Source organism: Anthonomus grandis, chromosome 11, assembly GCF_022605725.1.
Source record: "Anthonomus grandis grandis chromosome 11, icAntGran1.3, whole genome shotgun sequence".
Taxonomy (NCBI): Eukaryota; Metazoa; Arthropoda; class Insecta; order Coleoptera; family Curculionidae; genus Anthonomus; species Anthonomus grandis.
The window spans coordinates 27,099,671-27,122,131 of NC_065556.1; the positions used below are offsets into that span (position 1 = coordinate 27,099,671).

Below are 22,461 nucleotides of genomic sequence, written 5' to 3' on the forward strand. Positions count from 1 at the left end.
AAGATTGGAATCGCCAAACTCTAGTTTTGTTTACAAATGAAAGCATTAATGACATTGACCTAATGACAGACAGTTGACGCACTGTACCATATTTGTACAATTTAAACAGTACAATATTAAGAAACATTTTCTTCAGTTCAGTAACAACAGAACAGTCTTTTTTTATTTAACTGATTATCTAATTAATTTTATAGTTACTACTGGACAAAATATATTCTTTATTATTAACTTGTGCAGTGTTTTTTTTCAAGTCATCCTATTCTAATGCAAGGACTATAAACCTATTATACAAAAGTTTAGAAAGCAATAAATACAGTTAATAATTTAAAACAATTATTAAGGTTCTATTTATAAAAGTATACAATTCACACTTCACATAGTTTAATAACTATTAATTAATTTATATTTTTAACATTTTGAATTTGGCGCCAACTGTCATGTGTATGACCGATTATGACGTGAGGTAAACCAGAGGGAAAGATTGAGGTTCCGATTTTTTAAATCAATATAGTGAAAAATAAAGTAAAGTGAATCTTGTTTATTTGTAGGATCCTACATTTAAAACAATTATTATTAAAGTGTTATTTATAAAAATATACAATTGTGGTATTGACACTAATGACAGTTGACGTACAATAGCAAATTTGTACAAATTGAAAAGTACAATGAGCAGTAGATGATTAATTGTCCCGGATTCCACACGACATGCTCATACTTCACACAGTTTAATAATTATTTAATAATTACTAAGGTTTCATTTATAAAAATATACAATAGTGACATTGACACTAATGACAGTTTACGTACAGTAAAAAAATTGTACAAATTGAAAAGCATGTACAATGAGCATTCCACTATTAACTGTCACGGATCCCTACCACTTAACGTGTTTACACCCAATTTAACATTTATTTAATAATTCAAAACAATTATTAATGTTTCATTATATGAAAATATAAAATAGTAACATTAACACTAATGACAGTTAACGTAATGCCGAACAGTTCAAAATGAACACAGTACAATATCATGGCCGTCCTTGACTCGGCTGACGTGTGACATCGAAAATATTATTTGGACTAGCGTAATTTTCCATCTTTGTTTAGACGGAGATAAACTCGATTGACGTGAAGTAAATTAAAGTACTAATAGTCCAGTAGCAACCGAACAACAAAAAATCATTTTTTACCTAACAAATTTTATCTTTCATTCAATATCAGAGCTTCATAATGCCTATTAATATATAAAACGTGTTTAATATCAATAATAATATGTTGCTGCTACTGGATAAATCCACTTAGGTTAGGATACTATTTATTTAGTCCAGTAGCAACAGAACAGATTTTTAGTAAAAATTCAACTTATATTATTTAATTAATTTTGATTCACTCTGTTAGCTCATTAAATTAACATAAAACTCATTATTTAGGAATAATGTCGAGTGCAAAACTTTTGCGTACTTTGTTTATAGTGCAACAGAGTACGCAAAAGTTTAGAGTAAAATAAATACAGTTAATAATTTAAAACAATTATTAAGATTTTGATATTGACATTGACACTGTACTGAATTGTACAAATAGTAAAGTACAATAAGCAGTACATTACTAACTGTCCCGGATCTATAACACATGTATTCACATCCGTTCCGAGAAGTATTACACACTCCATATTTTGATTAATTTGACATTTAGCACCCATAAAGGGAGAGATCCTTATCATCCCTTTTAAATTAAACCAAAAAAAGGAAACGATGTCAGGGGCGCAGGACTATTTAAAATAATAATTAATAAACTGCACAATTCACACACCATAAAATGCCATTAAATCAAGTAAGTACAAAACCTCATCAAAACCCCATTAGTTGGTCGTTCTATTTCGAGTGGTTTATTGTGATTTGATTTCTCCATAAAATTTTCAATTGAAATCCGTAAGTTTTTAGGTGAACTAGCGACTAATTAAATCCGGGCATATACAATTAAAATGGGTTCTGTGCCAGTGTTGCTAGTCACCGCCAATGTAGGGTCCATCTTTGAGGAGGTAAGTGTAATATTAATCTTGACTATCCTGTGTTTGCTTACTGCTTGACCCAATTACTTGTTGCTGATCAATAATCCTTTAATTAGATGAGAACTGCTTTGTTTTCAACCAGGATGTTAATGTCATTTAGCTGTATCATTTTATTATCATAAGTATTGTTTTCTTATAAATTCTGTCAGGGTTCTAGCAATTTCTGTAATATAATTAATGTCTTTATAATGATACTAAATTATGCATTTTAAGAAATAAGAATCATTAATTTATGATTAAATTTTATTAATAGCCAACTGAAATGCTTAAACTATGGACTGATGAATTCCTATCAAAAATTGCAAGTCTGGATGCCAAGTTTATTGCCCTACATTGCCAAGAAGTCGGAGGCAAAAAGTATGAAAAGTCCATGAAACATGTGGAGAGGTTTGTCCAGATCCTCTCCATCAGGGAGGAAATGAAGAATTTCTCCCACACCCGAATATTTCTGGACGAAGACTATACATCTGTAGAAAATTTCACTGTAAGACCTTCTCGATTTGACATTCCTAAAAGTTTATTAAAAACAATTAATAGGCTTTAGGAAACCTGTATTTTATCCATAACTCTATACAAGACGCCTTCATTTGGGACTTTAAAAAATCTGAATTTAGGCCAGTAGTAGGTACTGAGACCTTCTCAGGAAACATTGAGTTCGTTGATACCAAAGAAAAGTCCAAGTTTCCACAACATTTCTTTCCAGAGGTACATTAATTAATAAAGCGACTTTATAGCATGATTAAGCCACTTCCTTTCCAGTGCAAGTGGTCCAGAAAGGGTTTTATGCGCACAAGATGGTCGTTGTGCGGCACCGTGTTCGATCTAGTCAATATCCATTTGTTCCACGACGCGTCCAACTTAGTCTCAATGTCTTCGTATCCATCAGTGTATTGCCGGAATCGACAGAGGGCCCTGGAGCACACCCTCTATCGGTTCCATAATGATCCTCTTGATAATGTACCTTATTTTGTTTTTGGAGACTTTAATTTTAGGACTGACAATGAGGGAGTGATTAGGGTAAGTGGAGAAGCCTTAGATTATTATTATGTACACGAATCCCCTTGAATTATGACATAATTTGGTTCAATTTAACATGTGCAGCCATATTGCAGCCTGAGTGCAGTCCAAAACTGTCAATAGCATTACTTTAGACAAGCAAAAAAAATTGGAACACATAATATACAAGAACTAGACAAAAAATTAAACACTGTCTGTTATACTTTATGAATACTGAAAAAGAATTTAAGCATAGAAACACTAAAAATAAAATATTTTGCAAATGTTCAATCTTTAGTAAGGTTTGCGGTGGATCTAGTATATTGGAGGTTTTTGTCTTATGAAAAGAGAGGAGCAACTCGAACAATTGAAAATATATCATTAAGGGATTCCTCCAGAGGAAAATTAAAAAAAATAATTTATTAACTGTGTATGCTTTATATAATTTTTAATGTATTATTTTCTTTATAAAAAATCAACATAGATTTCAAAAATTGGTAAACTTACACCAAAATTATTATACACTCTCATGAAACGATAATGTCCCTCAGAGATTGACATCTACTAAGAAATTACCAGCAAATACTTGCATTTTTTATTTCAATAAGTTACCAGCAAAATTAAAAAAGGAAAAAACATTCCAGTTTTTAAGAAATCTTTATTTAGCATATTACTTAACATTGAGGGTAAATTACCTCGTGCTATTATCCCATGTTATATAGCTTAATTGAAGCTGCTGACTGGCAGGAGGTGTTTGCCTCTTTTGATCCTAATGTATCTTGCGACAGCTTCTACAGTACACTTAACGAAATATTTCATAGAGCAGTTCCGCTTAAAATCGTTAAAAAATATAAATTTCCAGTCTGGTTTAATTCTGATATCATAAAGAATATCAAACTAAAGAATTTCATTCGAAAAAAACTCAAGGAATACAGAACTCATTATTATGAAACTCAGTTTTAAATAGTTCAAAGCAATATTAAAGAACAAATTAGGATTCCCTTTTTAGAATTTTCTTGAACAGCTGAAAATCGAATGAATGTAGACTCATCCGATTTTTGGAATTATGTGCAGAACAAGAAAGGAATTTCGCGTATTCCCGGAGTAATGCTGTTTCAGGATCGTACAATAAAAGATCCACAGCAAATTGTTGATGCATTTGGAACTTTCTTTCAAAGCGTATATATAGAGTTGGACCCATCTAGTATTAATGTTGGTATTGAATCGAGCCAGACTATTAACAACTCTCTAAATTGCTCTTATAATTTTTCGGAAGATGAAATTGTCACCGCCTCTAATAAACTAAAAAGTAAGTTGACCTCCGGTACCGATGGAGTACCAAGTCTTGTCGTTAAAGATTGTATTCGCGGTTTATCAGGGCCTATATTGCCCACATATTTAATCTTATCTTGTCTTCAACAGTATTTCCCGATAAATGGAAGACTGCAAGAATATCCCCGATACTCAAAAAGGGACCGAAGAACGACATTTGAAATTACAGAGCTATATCGATCTTATGTAATTTCTCCAAGCTTTTTGAAATAGTTCTTTATAATAGAATATATGCCCATGTCAAATTAGACATAGCACCTAATCAATTTGGTTTCATCAAAAATCGCTCCTGTACAGTAAACCTGGCTTGCCTAAATGAGTATCTGTGTCAGCATTTGGATAATAGAGCTCAGGTTGATGTAATATACCTTGATTTCTGCAAAGCTTTTGACCAAATTGACCACTTTGTACTTCTTCATAAGCTAACATTTTTTAGTTTTTCTACGGATTTAGTTGTTTTGATAAAATCTTACTTATGAGGTCCTAAACAGTTTGTTGAATATGAAGGCTTTAAGTCTCCTATATATGAAGTGTGCTCGGGAGTTCCCCAAGGATCTAACTTGGGCCCGCTTCTCTTTTTATTATTTATAAACGATCTTGCCAATTTACTGTCTTGTCAGAGTTTACTGTTTGCGGATGATATAAAATTGTTCACAAAAATAGATACTGAAGACGATTGCGAATTCCTTCAGGTAAATCTTAACAAAGTAGAGAATTGGTGCAATGTCAATAGACTATATTTAAATGTTAATAAATGCTCTATTCTCTCATTTTCTAGAAAACTGTTGCCAATCAATTTTGACTATAGAGCAAATAATGTTGTGTTGGCCAGAGTGGATGAGGCGATTGATCTGGGAATTACTTATGATGCAAAATTAAGCATATAGCAAAAATAGTTTCTGACTCTGCCAAATTGTTGGGTTTTGTTTATCGAAACTGTCGGCACTTTGAAAATATTAATACTTTAAAACTACTTTTTTTCACTTACATATGCTCAAAAATAGAATACGGATCTCTAATTTGGTACCCAATTTATCTACCTGATAAATGATATTGAGCGCATTCAGCGCAAGTTTATGAAGTATCTCTGGTTTAGAGAGGAAGGTGTCTTTCCAGCCAGAGGTTTGGATAATCAATTATACTTAAATAAATTTAATATTATATCCTTAGCAAAAAGAAGAGAAATTCTTTCCATAAAATTCTTATATAACCTTATTCATAACAAGATTGACTGTCCCACCCTTTTGGCTGGATTAAGTTTTCGGGTACCAAGAATAAACTCTAGGCATTTTAGATTATTTTATGTAAAACCCGCTAGGACTAATATTATGTATAAATCCCCTATTAATATAATGTGTCAGAATTATATTAATAATAATTTACATGAACCGTTCGATATTTTTGTTGACAGTTTAAGGTCCATTATAGAAGGTATTAAGTAAATAGGTGATGCAGAGTCTTTCTAGTATGTATATAGATAGTCTGTTTAAGTGGATAGAATGTTAAGCATTTTGATTTTTAATTTTTCATTTTTAAACTCATTTTGGTAAATTTTTCTTTTTTTTTTAATATATTTTTTTCCTTATATTCTTTCCTGTAATTGGGTAACAAACCTGCTGGAAATAAATGCCTCTTTTTTTTTATTGAGCCTTACAGCATTGAGGAATGCATGATTAATAATATTATTTAAAGTTAAAGTGATCTTTATGGCAATTTTCATTTTAAATTGTTTGTTGAAAAAATTGCTCTTTTGTATACTTAACAATAATATTTTAATGTGTTTCTTATTTATTATTATTTCTATATAAAAATTTTTCTGATTTAGCTTGTATTAATTAAAAAATTAAATTATTTGCTAAATTAAATTGTACTTTGCCGTCTGACTACAATTCATTTTTCTGTGCAATTTATTATGTTTAATTTTTATGTTCTATGGCTCTTTGAATAAAGACATATTGAATTGAATTTACAGATAATCGATATTTAATTAACTTCTACTAGTTGACCAATGATTTGCCTTGCCTTGTCCGTCCCTCACTAACTCCTAGTTATATTTTAGACGTTAACAAACGGTTTAACAAAAACTCGAGTGCAAAACACAAAAAATAACGATCAAACAAAACTGCACTTCAACAATGAGGAGAACGACTTAATACTCTCCGTCGGCAAGAAGGAGTTCAGCCATAACGACCATGAAAAAGTCTTCTTGGACTTCGATTGGGTAGATGCCCCCTAAAATAACCTTTAAAACCCTTATAATTTATCAGTGATTTTCAGTTGAAAAAATTCGATAAGGAACCAGAAGCGTTCTCCAATATCCTCGCCGAATATCCCATAGGATTTGCCCCCTCTTACCCTTTTGAGGAGAAGATCAGTAAGGGAAGTTGCTATATGCCCACCCGGTGTCCTGCATGGTGCGATCGTATACTTTTCAGTCATTCTGCCGAAAAAATAATCGAGGAATCGGATGGTTATGACTATGGACTGTTGGGCATGAACACTTGCATGGGAGATCATAAGGTGAGTCAAAGAATACTACTTATACTTTATTTTCCTACTCCAGTCCTGAGTTTATATCTTTAAAAATGATGGGTAGTAAGTTATTAGATATATATTGGTTCGGTCAACGAAGGTATGCGTCCGAAAATCAATATATTAACTTGAAATAGCAAATCTAAGTCACACAATAAATAGAGAAACACTTTGCCTATAAGTCTCTGTTGCAACTATGTCCTCCATAATCTTACTGCTTGGATTGTAGAACGGCCTGTACGAAAACAAAACCGTGACGTATCCAGTAAATCGACACCTCATATGCCAAATGGCGTAACCCACAAAAGTTATATTTTACAGGAGGGTCAAAAAACTTAATAAATCTTTGATTATAATTATTTTTAATAGTAAAATTTTAGATTTTTGTTGCTAATTTTGTTAAGAAAAAGTTTTATAAAGCAAATCCTAATAAAACTAATATTAATAAATAAAAAATTAACAATATTAAAAAAAAATGCGGGTTACAATATTTGGCTTATCAAAAAGTTAAGAACATTATTGTTATAAACTCTTTATCGGGGGGGATACGCTTTTTGGTTGTAATGAAAACAGTAATGTGCTCTTAATAAAAAACTTTTATTTTATAATTTTTTTACTTAAGTATGAAGGTAATACCTGCGCAAATACAAAAAAAAAACTTTAATTTTTTTTTGTAGATTTCTGCAATAGCTGTAAGGGGTATCTCATCATCACTAAGTTCATCTTCTTCATCAGTTTCTGATAAAACGTCTGGTAGATCAGAGCTGGGTTTTAGATTTATATATTCGGTGTGGTACATCCCTGATATTATTGCCTTTTTAACAAGGTTTTCTAGATCCTTAAATTTCTGTTCCGAAAGTGAAAGTTTTCTTTGGTATAATTGAGATGGCTTTACTTGTTTGGAGTGCCTTGTGAGTTGATTCTTTTTTGGTACAGTTAGTAACTGGTGCTCTTTAGTTTCCTCAAATGCGTAGAAGAGTTTTATTTGATCACAGTCTTTGGCAAACCTAACTCTTCGAATACTTTTAAATTTAATCTGTTTTCCTGAATCAGTTTTCTTGAGCGATTCAGGGTAAATATTTTTCTGAAATGTTTTAAAGTCTTTAAAACTCGAAAATACAAGCTTTATAACTTCGTATGGCTTTGCGTGTCGTGCATTACGAATAATAGTAGGCCATTCCGATGGAGCCCAAATTGTCTTTCTTTTTATAGCCGTTTCTATAGAAGCATGGACAGAATCAACAGGCATATAGGTGTGACCTGGTAAAAGAAAGGTAAGGGATATTTGTTGAATATTAACTGAAACAGATCTAATAAACCAAGCAATGCAACTTAACAGTTGGTGATTTTTATTCTGCCCTGGACAAGAGTCACAAAACAAGGCCACTTCCGTTATAGTTTTTCGAGCATCCACTTGTTGAAGATGCATCTCCATTATTGTGCAAATTTCATTCGCTCCTCTCTTACCATCCTCTTCACCCCAAAGAAAACAATAAACGTTTTTAGTGCCGGACTCATAAAACGTTTCATTATAGAAGGAATATTTTCGCGAACAATAGAGGAGCATACTGTCTCCATGGGGAGTATTGAGAACTTTTTGTAAGTCGAAGCTAGCGCATACAAAATTTAGATTGGTTTTGGCTCGTTGTTGTTCTTTAAGATGCAGTTTATAAGAGTTTTCTTTTTCTCGTAAATGCAAAGTAAGTGCATCATTGTTGGTTTCTCCTTTTGCTTGGGACTCACAAAACGAGCATTTGTCTTTTTTAGGCAGATGGAATCCTATATTATATTTTCTTTTAAAAAAATCTCTAAAGAATTTTTCTTTAACCGATTGTTGATGACTTTCTGAGCAGTTCTGTTTATAGATTTTATACAAAGTGGCTACATTTTTAAACTCTTGTGGTAAGTAACGTTTTGTAGTTTTTCCCCGACGACCCCGACAATAATGCGAGGTAATGTTGTTAAAAATTGGCGTAAATAATCAATAACGTTACTAGGAGTTTTATTTTTGGGTTCAAACTTATCGCGGCCCTCAGGTTTTGGAGTATTCATATCAGTTTTATTTTCATCCAAATACATTAGTCTTCTTTGAGAAACACAAAGAGTAGCCAACAAAAATTGTTGACATACTTGTTTCTGTTCAAATTATTAAATATTGCCGGTCTCTGATCTTCTGTAAAAATTGTGGCACATTTATGTTGGCATTTTTTGTTTTGGCAAGGATTTTCTTTTATTTGTTTCTCTCTTACTACTTTTTTATTTCGTTGTAGATATTGGTTTCCCGAAAGACGCAGTTTTTTTTGTATATCTCTAAAACTATCCGTTTTCTTCTTTTTAACACCAACTTCTCCAACTATTTCTTCTTCTACTACCAGTGTGGGAAGAATCTGCTGAGTATGGGCTTCAGCGATGTCTGCCAACCCATTTCGATCGAAATTATTGCCCGATATTTCTGGTTCCTCTTCAGAGTTAATCTTCTCCTGAATTTGAAAATGAAAATCATTTGGAATAGACACTATGTGTGGTTCAGTTGTAAAAATTACATATTCACAGGCAATGTCGGGTAATGCGTCTGTGGATGGAATAAAATCTAAAATTTTAGAATTAATTGAAAATAGCATTAAGCCAATAAAAAAAACTACTACCACAAATTATTTTATCAGCTAGTATTTCACAACTTCCGGGTTCTTTTATGTTGTTTGTCAAAATATCTGTTAGTTCTTGATCAGGTGTCATACAGTAAAATGGTTCTACTGGTTTTACGAACATTTCTGTTTACTTTAAGCTGATGCAAAATATATTTGTTTATGTCACTGTCTTCAATATTTTCATGTGCTTCTTGCTCTTTTTGATTGACATCTGAATCTACTAAAGAAGCGAAACTTTGTGTTGCCTCCTGGATAGCGTCATCCTCAATTATTATATTCCGCTCCAAAGCAAGAGCAAATTTTTTTTTACTTCGAGAGCTTGACATCATTATTATGGCTCTAAAAAATTAAACAATTTTATATTATTCAATTTTTTACTTTAAAACAACCAAGATAAGCAAAACCTATCATTTTAAAATCAAAATTGTCTGTCTATTCTCCCTTGCAATATTCTATTATTTATTTCTACTATCTATGCAAGCAACTATTATCCTAACCCAACTTTATAATATTTCACTTTTTAGTGAAAAAATGTCCTTTTACACTAATTAGTAGTAATTAATATACGCATTTTAGTGCTGTTATAATACTAACTTAAATGCCTTTTATTAGAGATAATAAAAAATCAACTCACAAGGAAAGGTTTCAATTAACCTGTGAATTGATTTTACCGGCATCGTCCGAATACTGGCCTATTTATAATAATATCATAATATTATTATCAACTGACCTTATGATAATTATTGACAAATTCACTCTTTTATTATAAATTAGTCTGACACTTTTTTAGAAAAATTAAAAATATCAGCAAAACAACAAAGACAGATCACTCCTTGAGTTCGTACGCTAATATACATGTGAGCATGTGTGGGTTACGTTATATGGCTCCTGACAATTTTGCGCATTTTTTTTTTTACCTTATTTTTGAATAATATGGCTTACTGCATTTGGCCTTGTTCATGTTAGGTCAATCCTTTAAGAAATAGGGTTACACTTGGGGGATACATCAACTGGCCACTCTTTAAAACGGTTACTCCAAACTTGGAGATTTTATGTTTTTCAGTTTTTTTGATAATTTAGTTTTTCTTGTGGGTTATATCATTTGGCCAGCTAATGTATTTTTCGGAGAAGAATCGAGATATGTACTTAACTTAATTTCGGCTATTTTGTGGGTTACGCCATTTGGCCTATGAGGTGTCGAAATTATTTTTTTCAAAAAAATCGGATATTCTGTTTTTTATTAGGATTTCGAAGATTTTACTTAAGATGGGTACTATAGTCCGACACCGAACTTAGATCGCTTTTTTTTTGAAAATAGGAACTACCCTGGACAAGAATTAGAGATAACTTTATGGACTGAATGCTTGGTGTCATGATTACTGCGTTCACTTTCTGCATTAAAATTATCACTTCCAGCAAAGATTTCTGAGTTAAAACTCTTTATTTTACTTACTCTCGACACGTGTTTCGCTAACGGTGTTAGTAACTTCGGGAGAAGATTAGAAATGTAAAGTGTAGTTTCAATTACAAATAAATAACAAATTCCTCTGGTTTTTTATTATATATTTCTCGAACAAACCAAACATGGGAAAGGGTCACGCAGATTCCTTTCCACATATCCCATGTTAAATGAATTGTCAACCCAAAAAGTTAAAAAAACAGTCTTAAAATTACTAATAGGTATCAAATTCAAACAAAATATAATTATTACTTCAGATCTCGATTTTTAAACTTACGTACATATATTATAGTATTCTAAGACCGTTTTGACTCAGTTAAGCCTTGATCTCTACTACAAATAATGGTATTTTCGGTAACGTTTTTGGAGTTAAAATAGGGCGTGGCACGAAATTTTTTTTCGTAATTTTGGGCGACATTTCACACAGGGCGTAAGGCGGAATATTTGTAAATCCGGCACTGGGATTAGTTGCACTTTTAACATCACTCGATAGTTTTTCCACAGCCCCCGATATTTTTTACACCATGTCAATGACACCCTGTACAGGGTGGTGCGATTTCGACTGTTTTAACAAAAAACTCGTATTTTCCGAACAGATAGAAAAAAATTGACTTATATGTCATGAGCTCAAATTTTGTAAAAAAAAATTGAAAGTTATCAAAATTTTACTATGTCAAACTGTTTGGCCGCTAGGGGGCGTTTCTTGAATTTGGTCGATTTCGGTAATTAGCAATAACTTTTTTGCTATTAAAGATAATTGACTTCTGAAAACATTTTCTCAAAGTACTTTTTAATGATAAATATTTTTATGTTATATATTTTTATACAGGGTGTTTCATAAAGTTGATATTCCAAAAAATTTTTTTTTCTTTTGGAACACATATTATTTTTTTATAAATTCTTAAAGCCCTTGAAATCCTTTTTTCAAAAATATATAACACCATATATCTCATTTTAGCTGTTTCAGATATTTCCGATATTACATTGTCATTTTTCCATTTTCCAAGTTTTTTAATTTTTACAAAAGTAGGCTATGGAAAAATTTACTTCATTTAGATTATAAACTTAATATTTTCCGATATATTATAAAAAAAATAAAGCAATTAACAATAATTTCTAGGCATATTTACAGAGTTTAATAATAATTATAAACTAATATTACAAACTAGAGCCATTTTTTTCAAAGTAAGTCTTCAAACTGAACACCTCCTTCTCGAATACATAATAAACACCTTTTTTTAACTGATTTACAAGCGTTTATAAGCTCAAGAGGTCTAATAGCACCAAAAGCTTGCCTAGTCGCTACTTGCAACTCTTTCCGTGTTTCGATAGTTTTTTTTTACAAAATTTCAACTCATGACATCTAAGTCAATTTTTTTCTGTCTGTTCGAAAAATACCTGTTTTCTGTTAAAACAGTCGAAATCGCACCACCCTGTACCTTAATGAACTAACTTAAAACGTTTCAATTTTATTTTGCAGCCGGTATTCCTGAGAATATCCCTCCGGAGCCACGCAGGTACAGTTAAGTGTTGTGACCACGAGCTGTTCGTTTGCTTGTCCGATCGGTGTCGGTGTTGTCGCAATTTCGCTTCGGTGACGATCAACGTGGTGGACATGAGCGAGTACATCAACCGCTCCGTCAACGACGTTACGATCGATTCCACCCTGTTGCATGACCGCGCGTCCAAAGGCATGTTCGCGCACGACCCTTACACCCCCGAAAGTTCGAACTCGCGCACCCCCTTACAAGAGGAGGATGAGGACGAGGATCAGCAGGACGAGGAGGACAGCCGCAGGAGTTCCGTCTCACCCACGGAGTTGAAAAGTAAATTAGAGAATATTATTTGTAAGAAAGGGTTGAAGAAGAAACGGTCTTCGATTAAGGATGATTATTTGGAGACCGTGGCCGAGTTACTGAGCGGTAGTAGTAATTTGAATAGCGAGGGGGATCAGTTGAGTTGTAGGTTTGGTCCTGGTGACGGGAAAGTCGGTCGTAAACGGAAGAAAAGACGAAGAGAGTGGTGCTGCGCGGTTGCATGATAATACGTACTTATTTTAGGGTTTTTTTTTCGTTTTTTTTTTTGTGGAAGAGCATGGATCTGTACTTAGTGTCTTTTTTTTTTTTTGATCAGTTGCGCTTGAGCATTGACCTATTTTATTTAACCCCCCCTCATAGAAATCCTATCCTATTTATTTTATATTTATGCATCTTATTCAGGGTGGTCCAGTTTCAAAAGCGGCAGATAAAAAATCTCAAATAAATACTAGTCATACATTCGAAAAATGCTTCGTGGCAAAGATAAAGGGCGTAACCCAAGCAACACACGATAGTTAAATAAACGTTTATTTTTGGTTTACACCAGGTATGCTTTTACCATGTTTACACACAGCCGTTAATGCGCATTAGCGAAATGCGAATTAAGATTTTAAAAGCGTTTTAGCACTACTAATTCGAATTACTTTAAAACGTTTTAAATATTATGTGAATGATCTCCCTGTAATGCGCATTAAGGTGCGCAAATTCGCAATAATTTTCAGTGTTGTCAACTAACTAAAAATTTAAAAACCGAGACAGGGCGCGATTTCGCAAAATTTAAAGAATTATATTCATTTAATAAATTTATTTTTACTCTCTTCAACTCAAGTAATTTATCAATAAATTATTTAGGTTGGCAATAAAAATCAGCTGATTAACAATAACGTTAAAACCCTTGTGTAGACACTTGCCAAAGCGTTTTTGCTGTAATTCGCAATAGCCCCTAATGTCACGTGTAAACTTAGTAACTTATGTGTGTCGAGGAAGTCTACCGACAAACTTTATAGAGTGATGTTCCAACATAAGAAAACATTTTTATAAAACATAATGTATGTTCTAAAATTCCTTCTTTCGGATTTACAGGGTATAAAACATTTTATTGAAGGGCATTTTTCACGTACAAGACTAAAACAACTTTTTATCAATGGCGTCCGTAAAGGGTTTATCGCAAATATTTTTTTATAAGAGCACAGTGTGCCACGGCAATTTTGTGAAATAAATTTTATTTTTTAAATAAAAATCAGATCGCCATATACAAATTAATAGTTTAAAAAACAATATTCGATAGAAAAACTAATACATTAGATATATTTGCCTTTTTGACGGACATATTTGATATGGACATACCTTTTTGCTTAATTTTCATTTAACCCATTATTACATGAACTTATAAAAATTGTTTTTTATGTATTTTTTCTTTATGAATTAGTTAAATGACTTAAATAAGATATAAAAAAAAATACAAAAATCAAATATTAGTTTTTATTAGTGTGTTATGATCCGTCCCTCAAAAGGGACTCCATGCATAAAATTAATATTATTTAGTTTATATGGTAATTTTCGAAACAATTTTTTGAATGAAGTCCATAGTCACATTTTACACATATAAAGTTACTTTTCTTCTTGCATACTTGGCACCTTCGATCAGATTCATTGTACCGAATTAAATGTCCTATATTATCAAATCTAGAGGCTTTATGAACTGGAAGCGCAGTTTTTCCTCTACTTGGTTTTTTACCATAGGACTGTAAAAAACGATATACCTCCGAGATTCTAGTAAGGAGGCACAATTTACATCATTTGGTCTTTAGCTTTTTCATAAGTACCCAGCCATTTGAGATGCTTGCATCTAATAAATATGAAACTATTGGCCAATACCATTTTCGCTGTCGCATTCTTGTCCTCGCAGCCCATCCATTTTATCAACTCCTCCCATGTGTTTATTGTATCCAGCTATAATTTTTGGTTGTGGAATTTGTTTTTTAGTTTTAGTTACCTTACACCATCTAGATGTGGTAACAATGTCATTACTTTCGAAGTTGGTACCCAATGTCACAGCCTTGTTGTCCTTCCATTGTACAAAAGTAACGTTATCACTTCCACGCTTCCCCTTGGTTTTGATTTTCATGAAGTACTTTCAGGAAATGGACACTTTTCCGTTCGAATCTCTCTTACTGTTGCCGTTGCACAAATTTTATTTTCCGAGAGATGGTTCAGTAAACTCAGGCTTGTAAAATAATTATCAAAAAAAAATTATATCCCTGGTTAGAAGGCACTTCCGATTTATGTAGTAAGGACTTAACCACGTCTCCACCAATCCACAATTCTAACGGATTTTGGGCTTCTTTTGCTTCTTGAGATGGCTCTCGTGGCACACAGTTTGTATTCGTAGAAAAAAATGGGGGGATCTGCGTTCCATTCGTATAGCTTTCTACGTTTAGGGGTTGAAAAATTGCCTTGACTTATACCTGACCCAGGTTTAGAAAGCAGATCTGCTAAAGGTATTAGATCTTCTTCATCAAAATCATCTTGTTTATTAGGTGGGGCTTCATAGGTTTGACGAGATAAACCCTTAGAGTTTGGAAATAGTTGGGTTAGAGGAACTAGATCTTCTTCGTCAAAATCATTTTGTTTTCTGGCTCTTACTTAACAATTCTGCTGAAGTATTCCACAGCATAAGCGATCTACATCTCCGATATGCTCATAATCAGAGCTGTCGCTGTCTTCTTCTGTGTCTTCGCCTAGGTCTTCCAATGTAAACATCAAGATTTTGTTGAACTTCACCAACTTGAATTCATGCAGAGATAATCTGCAAAATACGAATTATACTGAGGATTGTCTATTTTGCATAGAGTCCTTTATAAGGGACAGAACAAATATTTATGCCTAAGAAAACGATAACATATTTTTGTTTTGCAGACAAAATTGTATGATGATTCTAACCTCAAACACAATATATTTACTGAATTTCTTTACCCTGGTTTCAAAACCTATCGATATAAAAAATTAAAACTTACCCTCCATTTCGAGTAGAGTAAATTAGGTTAATATTTTGTGACTGATTTTACAACAAATAGCGAACGTCTAATGAGGTCAGATCAGGGGATCGTGCAGGCCATTCCTCGTATCCCTATCCACCGATTTGGAAATATTCTGTTGAGGTACTACCAAAAAAACTAACATTGTTTTGTAAGTGAAATTAAGCTGTAACAACAACTACAAAAATAGGCACTAACATTTTTAATTTTCGATGCTTTGACAAAATCTTCTATCATCTTTGTCTTCTGTATTGATGTTTCCACTTTTAGTTTAAATAGCGGGAAGATTTTTATAAAAATCATGGTATTCTGGGTTAATAATATTAGCATTGCATAATGCCATTTAATATTCATACATTTTTTTAGACATTGAGATTTCGGTAAGCTTTTCAAAGTTGTAAAATATTTTCTATCTTTGATTTTGTAAAATAATAGTAGGGGAACTATGGACAAAATGACATACAGTTTTCGTATTGCTCCATAAAACTTTAATTTAAACAGTAAAGAAGGTCAAAATATGTAACAAATATCTTTGACACATCAATTTTTCATGTAACTAAATATTTTGCAAATAATTGTAAAGGTATAAAAAGTTAAAAGCTAAACACTAAAATGTAACAGAAAACCATTTTGTCCATACTAAATGGACAAAATGACATATGTTCTATGGATAAAATGACATACACCAAAACTACTTTGAATCAGGAACACATAGTTCGCAAATAAACATTTTTGTCTTTTGAGACACGTCGGCGCAAATAGCATGAGCCCACTGTGAACATACCTTACATCGTAACCTGTTCTCACCAGGTTTCGAACGCGAATACAGGTCGTTGCAATATATACAAGGGCAATCGTCTTCGTCAATTTGCGAATCACTTGTGAATGGATCTTCATCATCTTTGTCATTCTCATTGTAATCAAATACAGTTCTTGTAACCCTTCTGTTTTTTGTTTCGGAGATGACTTGCGTCATTTTTGTTGACTAGTGTCATTTTTGGCTTTTACCTCTACCATATTTGGCGTAGAAGTGAGGACTAAATGAGTTTGTTGCTTCTTTGGTCTTCTCTTTCCTTGACCTCTGACTAGATTTCCTTGCGGTATAGGTGATAAAACTTCGAGCGGAACGAGCAAAGCATCTTTAGAGGGTCCAGGTTTCTCTTTATCCACGGATTATTTCATCTGGTAGGGTAGAAGCAGTTTCATTATTATCAGATCTTGAGCTTGCTGATATCTCTATGGACATAGGTTCAGGAGTCATTATTGGAACATTTGTTGTCTCGGCAGGCTGAAACATGTATTCTGGAAAGATATCGGAAGCAATAGGCCAAAGACCAGTGTTTTTAAATCCTTGGCAAGCATTTTGCACGGTAGCGGATTTGCCATATGCCTGATTACATAAATTCCCCATGTGCAGATGAGTCACTACGCGGCCTGGATGAAGCTTTAACCACTTTGATATTTCCTGATTGAAGTAGGTTTTTAAAGGTCCATAAAAGCATACATCCAAAGGTTGCATCCGATGGGTGCAATGTGGTGGCAGACATACTATGACTATACCATTGTCTTTAGCATATGTCAGTGATTCTAATCCTTTGTGACTAGCATGACCATCGAGGATGAGGAGAACCTTTTCAGTAAGATTAGCCTTTGCATAGGTTTGAAAGTGTTTGAGCCATTTGAAAAATAAATCTGTGGTCATCCAGCCCGATTCCTGTGCAATTCCAAGAGTGCCAGTTGGAGCTCCATTCAAAAGCTCATTTTAAAAATTTTTCCTCGGGAATATTAACCATGGTGGAATATAAGAGCCTGTTGCATTCATGCAACAAACAACACTAACATGAGATCCACGCTCAGCACTTGTTAAGCATCCGACTTGCTTCCGACCAGCTGTTGCTAAAATTTTCTGTGGTCTCTGAACCGTGGACAGACCCGATTCATCCATATTATAAACTCTATCCGGTGAAAAGTTGTGTGTATCCAACAGTTTTTGATATGCCCTAAAGAATTTCTCAACCTGCGGTTTATTAAACGCCTGAGTCCTAGCCGCTGAAGTCGGTTCTGGTTTGCGTGCTGAAATATCTTTATTCCTATTTAAAAATCCGGTTAGCCATTCTTGTCCAGCTCTTGGTTTTTCTACATTGAAAATATGGGCAAATTTATTTTTTTCGGCCAACTGGAAAGCTAAGTTTTGAACGTCTTTACGAGTTAAACCAAAAAGTCATGTTTCTAGTAATTTTAAATGATTAACTAGCTGCCTTTCAATTTCAGGGGGAAAAGTAGGTTTGAATCTGCCTAATCCTTTATCAGTGGCATTTAATGATTTGTTCTTTCCTAATGCATGTCGTCTAAGGGTCGCCTGAGGTCTTGGAGGTTAAAAGCCAACCCATTTTATTTTGCTGAACAGCCTCGATTGCATTTTTCATGGACAGGTCACTCCAAGATTGCCGATTGGTTTTTCTTTTATAGTCGCGCGGCATACTAGCACTGTTACCTGTAAGCGATTAAATATAATGACAATTTTTAGCGTGTTAAATTATAACGGACAAAATGACATACTATGTCATTTTGCCCCGATTACCATTATGTCATTTTGTCCATATTGAAAACTTAACAATTTAATATTGAAATTGTAGAATAAATGTTATGTATTTATCAAAGTAATGGATCCATGTCTTACAATACACAATAGAGCATTGATTTACAACAAAATCAATTGATTAAATAATGAAAACTTACCAAAAAATCGAAAAAAAGAGAGAAGATTCTCTCTTTTCTCTCAAGATTCTCTCCTAACTGAATTTTGAATATTGCCCGCTTCGCAGGTGATCGCCAATCGTTTGGAGCACGTGACATACTAGTCGGTAGGGTGGTAAATGGCGCGAATTATGAAATAATGGTCATATGTCATTTTGTCCATATATGTTATTTTGTCCGTAGTTCCCCTAATTTTTTATAAAGGTTGAGAAATCAGTGCTTTTTTAATGGCAGATGAGAGTACAGAATAAAAATCGAATTAAACATAAAACGATTTCTGCATAAACCGAATTAAAAAATGGCACACTGAAAATAAAAGTATAAGTACCTATACAATTCCCTTTGATGAGTTTTTTAAAAATTGATTATTGGCTTAAAATTGTTAAATATTAAGTATAAAAACTATTACTTGATGTGAGACCCAAATTGTTTGATACGATATGGACCATTATTCTTCTGCTTTCACTATGTTAATCATATGGTTTAACTATGCTAATTTAATAATCAGACCTAATTTCAAGCACCTCATAGAAAAATAAAACCTGCATCATATGGGTTTATTTGCATAAAAAAAGAGATCCCATATATTTTTGACTAGGTCTATATAACCTAGGCTTAATTTATATTACTGCGAGATAATTTCTCTTTTAAGGGTTTAAATGTTTAACTTAAGTATACGAGTAAGACTGACTTTAATTCAATTAGTTTTAAGTTTGTTTTTTAATTCAAGGTTTCCAAGTTGGCTCATACTTATTATATATATATATAAATATATTTTTTTTTAATATAGAGCTTTAAAGTTTTATTTTGTCTTGTTTTATTGTTGCTCCTATTTTCGCTTTTTTTTTGCTTAAGTTGTTTAACATCTTGGACCTTCTTAGTTGGTAAGTACTTTATAGTCGCTGTAGCTAGAGTTTGTTGTTGTTTTGAACATTTTTAATATATTCTTTACTGAACCAGTATGTTTTAGGTAAAATTATCGATGAAGTGCTGGAAAAAGCCATCAAGGTCGATGACGAGCAAGAAAACGGAAGTGACTACGTTTACATTCGAAATATCGTTCATCCCATGAAGGTTATGAAGGAATCTTCAGTATAAACACATCCACCCAAGATAAAAAACAAGTACAGGGTTAAATTAGGTATTTACTTAAATCGATCATAAGCCAAAAAATTATTTATTTACGGCAGTACTTACCCTATTGTATCTCGTATTTTAAGATTTAAAAAAAAACTTACAAATATATTGTGTATACTTAAATGTTGTTATTGTATCTTAATTCTTGATGTCTAAATGTATTACAATAATAATAGTTAAAATATTTAAATCCCTAGATAATGAATATTTTTTAAACGTTTTGTTGTCCTTCGTTTTAATTCTTTTATACGAGTTTATTTCTGTTATCCGTTTATTGGAATAAAACCAGTTGATGTGATAAAGGTTTTTGTGTTTTGACATAATTTTGAACCGGTACATCCAACAATTTTCTTTACTATTAAATAACATTTGTGAAGTTGGTCCAGACTGGCCTGGCTCGAAGGAAAAACCATTTTTAGAATTCCCAAAATTTACCGTTTGCTTTTAAAAATTCAAACCTTTGCTGGCACCTCCACCATTTTTCCTATGAATGAAATTCAGTTTCTTCGTAATGGTCCAGGCACAATTTCCTCAAATGAAAAGAAAAAATTCATTTGCTGCATAAGATTTTCAAGTACATAACCCAAAATTGTTCTCTGTTACTTTAACACTTTCGCGGCCCTTTTACCATTTTTCTTTCCTGATAAATTAAATATTTACACGAGTGAATATCTTGTATATATGTATAATTTAGTACAGAATATTCAATACTCAATTCATTTCAAATTTATAATTCAATTAACCAAAATCCAGGCTTACTTACCCTGCCTTGAATTTGTTTGTGTTTATGGGTAGCCCCGGTGCATTCACCACTTATTTCATATTAAAATTTGCTTCTCATATAATCAACAAAAAAAACATTCTTCACCGTTAGACTAAATTTTTTTAACAGTGAACTTGGCAAATCAAATCCTAAATATCTTTAAATCTGTCCTAGCACCTTCTACATTTTTGAAAGCTTATATTTTTAAGATTTCTTTCGCGGTTTTCCTGGAACATCCACCATTTCTTTCAACTGTTCTATAAAAGATACACAACTCAAAATTGACATCTTTATCTTCAACCTTTTGCCAGCGCCTTTTTCCAACGTTAAATTCAATTTTTTTCAACAGTCAAAGTTGATTCGGAAAATCAAAGCTTAAAAACTCTCGGTAATAGTTGAATCTCATTTGCCATAAAGGAAAAACGTTGACAAATTAAATTCAATGCACTTATCATACAGGGTGTCCCAGCGAAAACGAAACAGGTATTTTTGGTATGAAAAAAATTTTTTTTTACAAAAATCTCGAACACGTCGATTTTATTTTCGAGGGGGACAACTTTTCCTTACCAAGGCACCCTCATACCAGTAACCCTCTTCGAGAAGGTGGGATCACCCCTAAAATCTTAAATAGAAAGAGGGGTCGTGTGATACCTTATTTTAAAGGTCTTTTAATTCTGAATATAACTGCCAAATTTGAAGTGGCTAAAATTTTTTATCCGGATATGACAGCTTGTCAAAATTGTAGAAACAGCGAAAATGAAAAAGGTATTTTGAACTCTGTTTTGGATAATATTTTTAAAAGAATAAGGAAGTCCTAATTTCAAAGGGGTCACTTATTAATTAAGAGGCCACCCTAATACCTGGAACCCTTTACGAGGGGTTGAAAGCACCCCTTAAATCTTAAATAGAAAAAGGGGTCGTGTCATTCCTTATTTTGAAGGCCTTTTTACTCTGAATTTAAATGGTGACTTCTGAGTGACTGATGGATATCTTGTGGATATAAAAATAGCAAGAAATATCTTTACTGCCAGTAAAAGTGGAGAGATAAGAAATACCTACCCTTTTCCTTTTGTGTCTTTTAAATAAAACAAGTTTATTTAAATTACGTCAATTTATTAAATGTTCAAATTGTGCCCCGCCTACTTCCATGCAGGAATACAGGTTTTGCTCAAAACGATGCCTGACGTTTTGAAGAACTTCAGGTGTTATCATCTGACACTCATTTATAATTCTCTGGCGTAAGTCTTCTAGGGTATCTGGTTGGGTAGCGTAAACTTTTGTTTTTAAATGCCCCCATAAAAAAAATCTAATGGGGTTAAATCGGGTGACCTAGCTGGCCATTCCATAAAAGGTCCTCTCCTTTCAATCCAACGATCAGGAAATATCTTATCAAGATATTGCCTCACACCAGCAGCATAATGTGGAGGCGCTCCGTCTTGTTGGAAAACGACTTGATCATCATCAGAATGATTTCCGCCTTCCATTATTTCTACTATTCTTGGATATACGGCATTTTCCAAGAGATCTCGGTACATTTCTCCATTCAAATTTCCAGGCAGAAAAAACGGACCAACAATGGAGCCGCCCAATATTCCCGCCCAAAAACATTTAACTTCTCAGGAAACTGGGTATGAACTTCACGAAACTGGCCCGGATTTGCATTTGACCAGTAGCGGCAGTTATGACGATTTACGTTGCCATTAAGAAAAAAAGTACATTCATCTGAAAAGCAAATGTTGTAAATAAGACGCGGATTAACAGTTATCATATCACTAAGCGATTCACAAAATTGCACTCGTCTGTCAAAATCGTCCTCATTCAGTTCTTGCACCAGATGAATTTTGTAAGGATGGAATTTATTATGCTTAAGTATTCTATGAACACTACTTTTGCTTACTCCTGTACTCGTCGCCAA

The 22,461-nt window shown here is 33.0% G+C and overlaps 1 protein-coding gene across 4 annotated transcripts; it reads left to right on the top strand.

The window, feature by feature from the left end:
- Positions 1–1,644: 1,644 nt before the first annotated feature.
- Positions 1,645–20,086, top strand: LOC126742099 (inositol polyphosphate-5-phosphatase A). Of its 4 annotated transcripts, none has more exons than XM_050448635.1 (9): positions 1,645–1,829; positions 1,940–2,037; positions 2,321–2,551; positions 2,605–2,772; positions 2,827–3,084; positions 6,455–6,616; positions 6,673–6,915; positions 12,515–12,860; positions 19,617–20,086. In XM_050448635.1, the coding sequence occupies exons 2-9, from the start codon at positions 1,981–1,983 to the stop codon at positions 19,742–19,744; spliced, it is 1,593 nt and encodes a 530-aa protein (XP_050304592.1). In that variant the 5' UTR covers positions 1,645–1,829; positions 1,940–1,980; the 3' UTR covers positions 19,745–20,086. The 4 variants fall into 4 exon arrangements, with proteins under 4 accessions (XP_050304592.1, XP_050304591.1, XP_050304590.1 ...); XM_050448636.1 differs by having other exon boundaries at positions 1,649–1,829; positions 12,515–12,551; XM_050448634.1 differs by lacking the exon at positions 19,617–20,086 and having other exon boundaries at positions 1,933–2,037; positions 12,515–19,451.
- Positions 20,087–22,461: the final 2,375 nt, after the last annotated feature.

Bases quoted from the DNA above. Each gene is read 5' to 3' on its own strand.
- LOC126742099 (XM_050448634.1), top strand. From the start codon at position 1,981: ATGGGTTCTGTGCCAGTGTTGCTAGTCACCGCCAATGTAGGGTCCATC. The intron at 2,038-2,320 runs GTAAGTGTAATA...TTTTATTAATAG, and splicing joins TAGGGTCCATCTTTGAGGAG to CCAACTGAAATGCTTAAACT. The intron at 2,552-2,604 runs GTAAGACCTTCT...AACAATTAATAG, and splicing joins CATCTGTAGAAAATTTCACT to GCTTTAGGAAACCTGTATTT.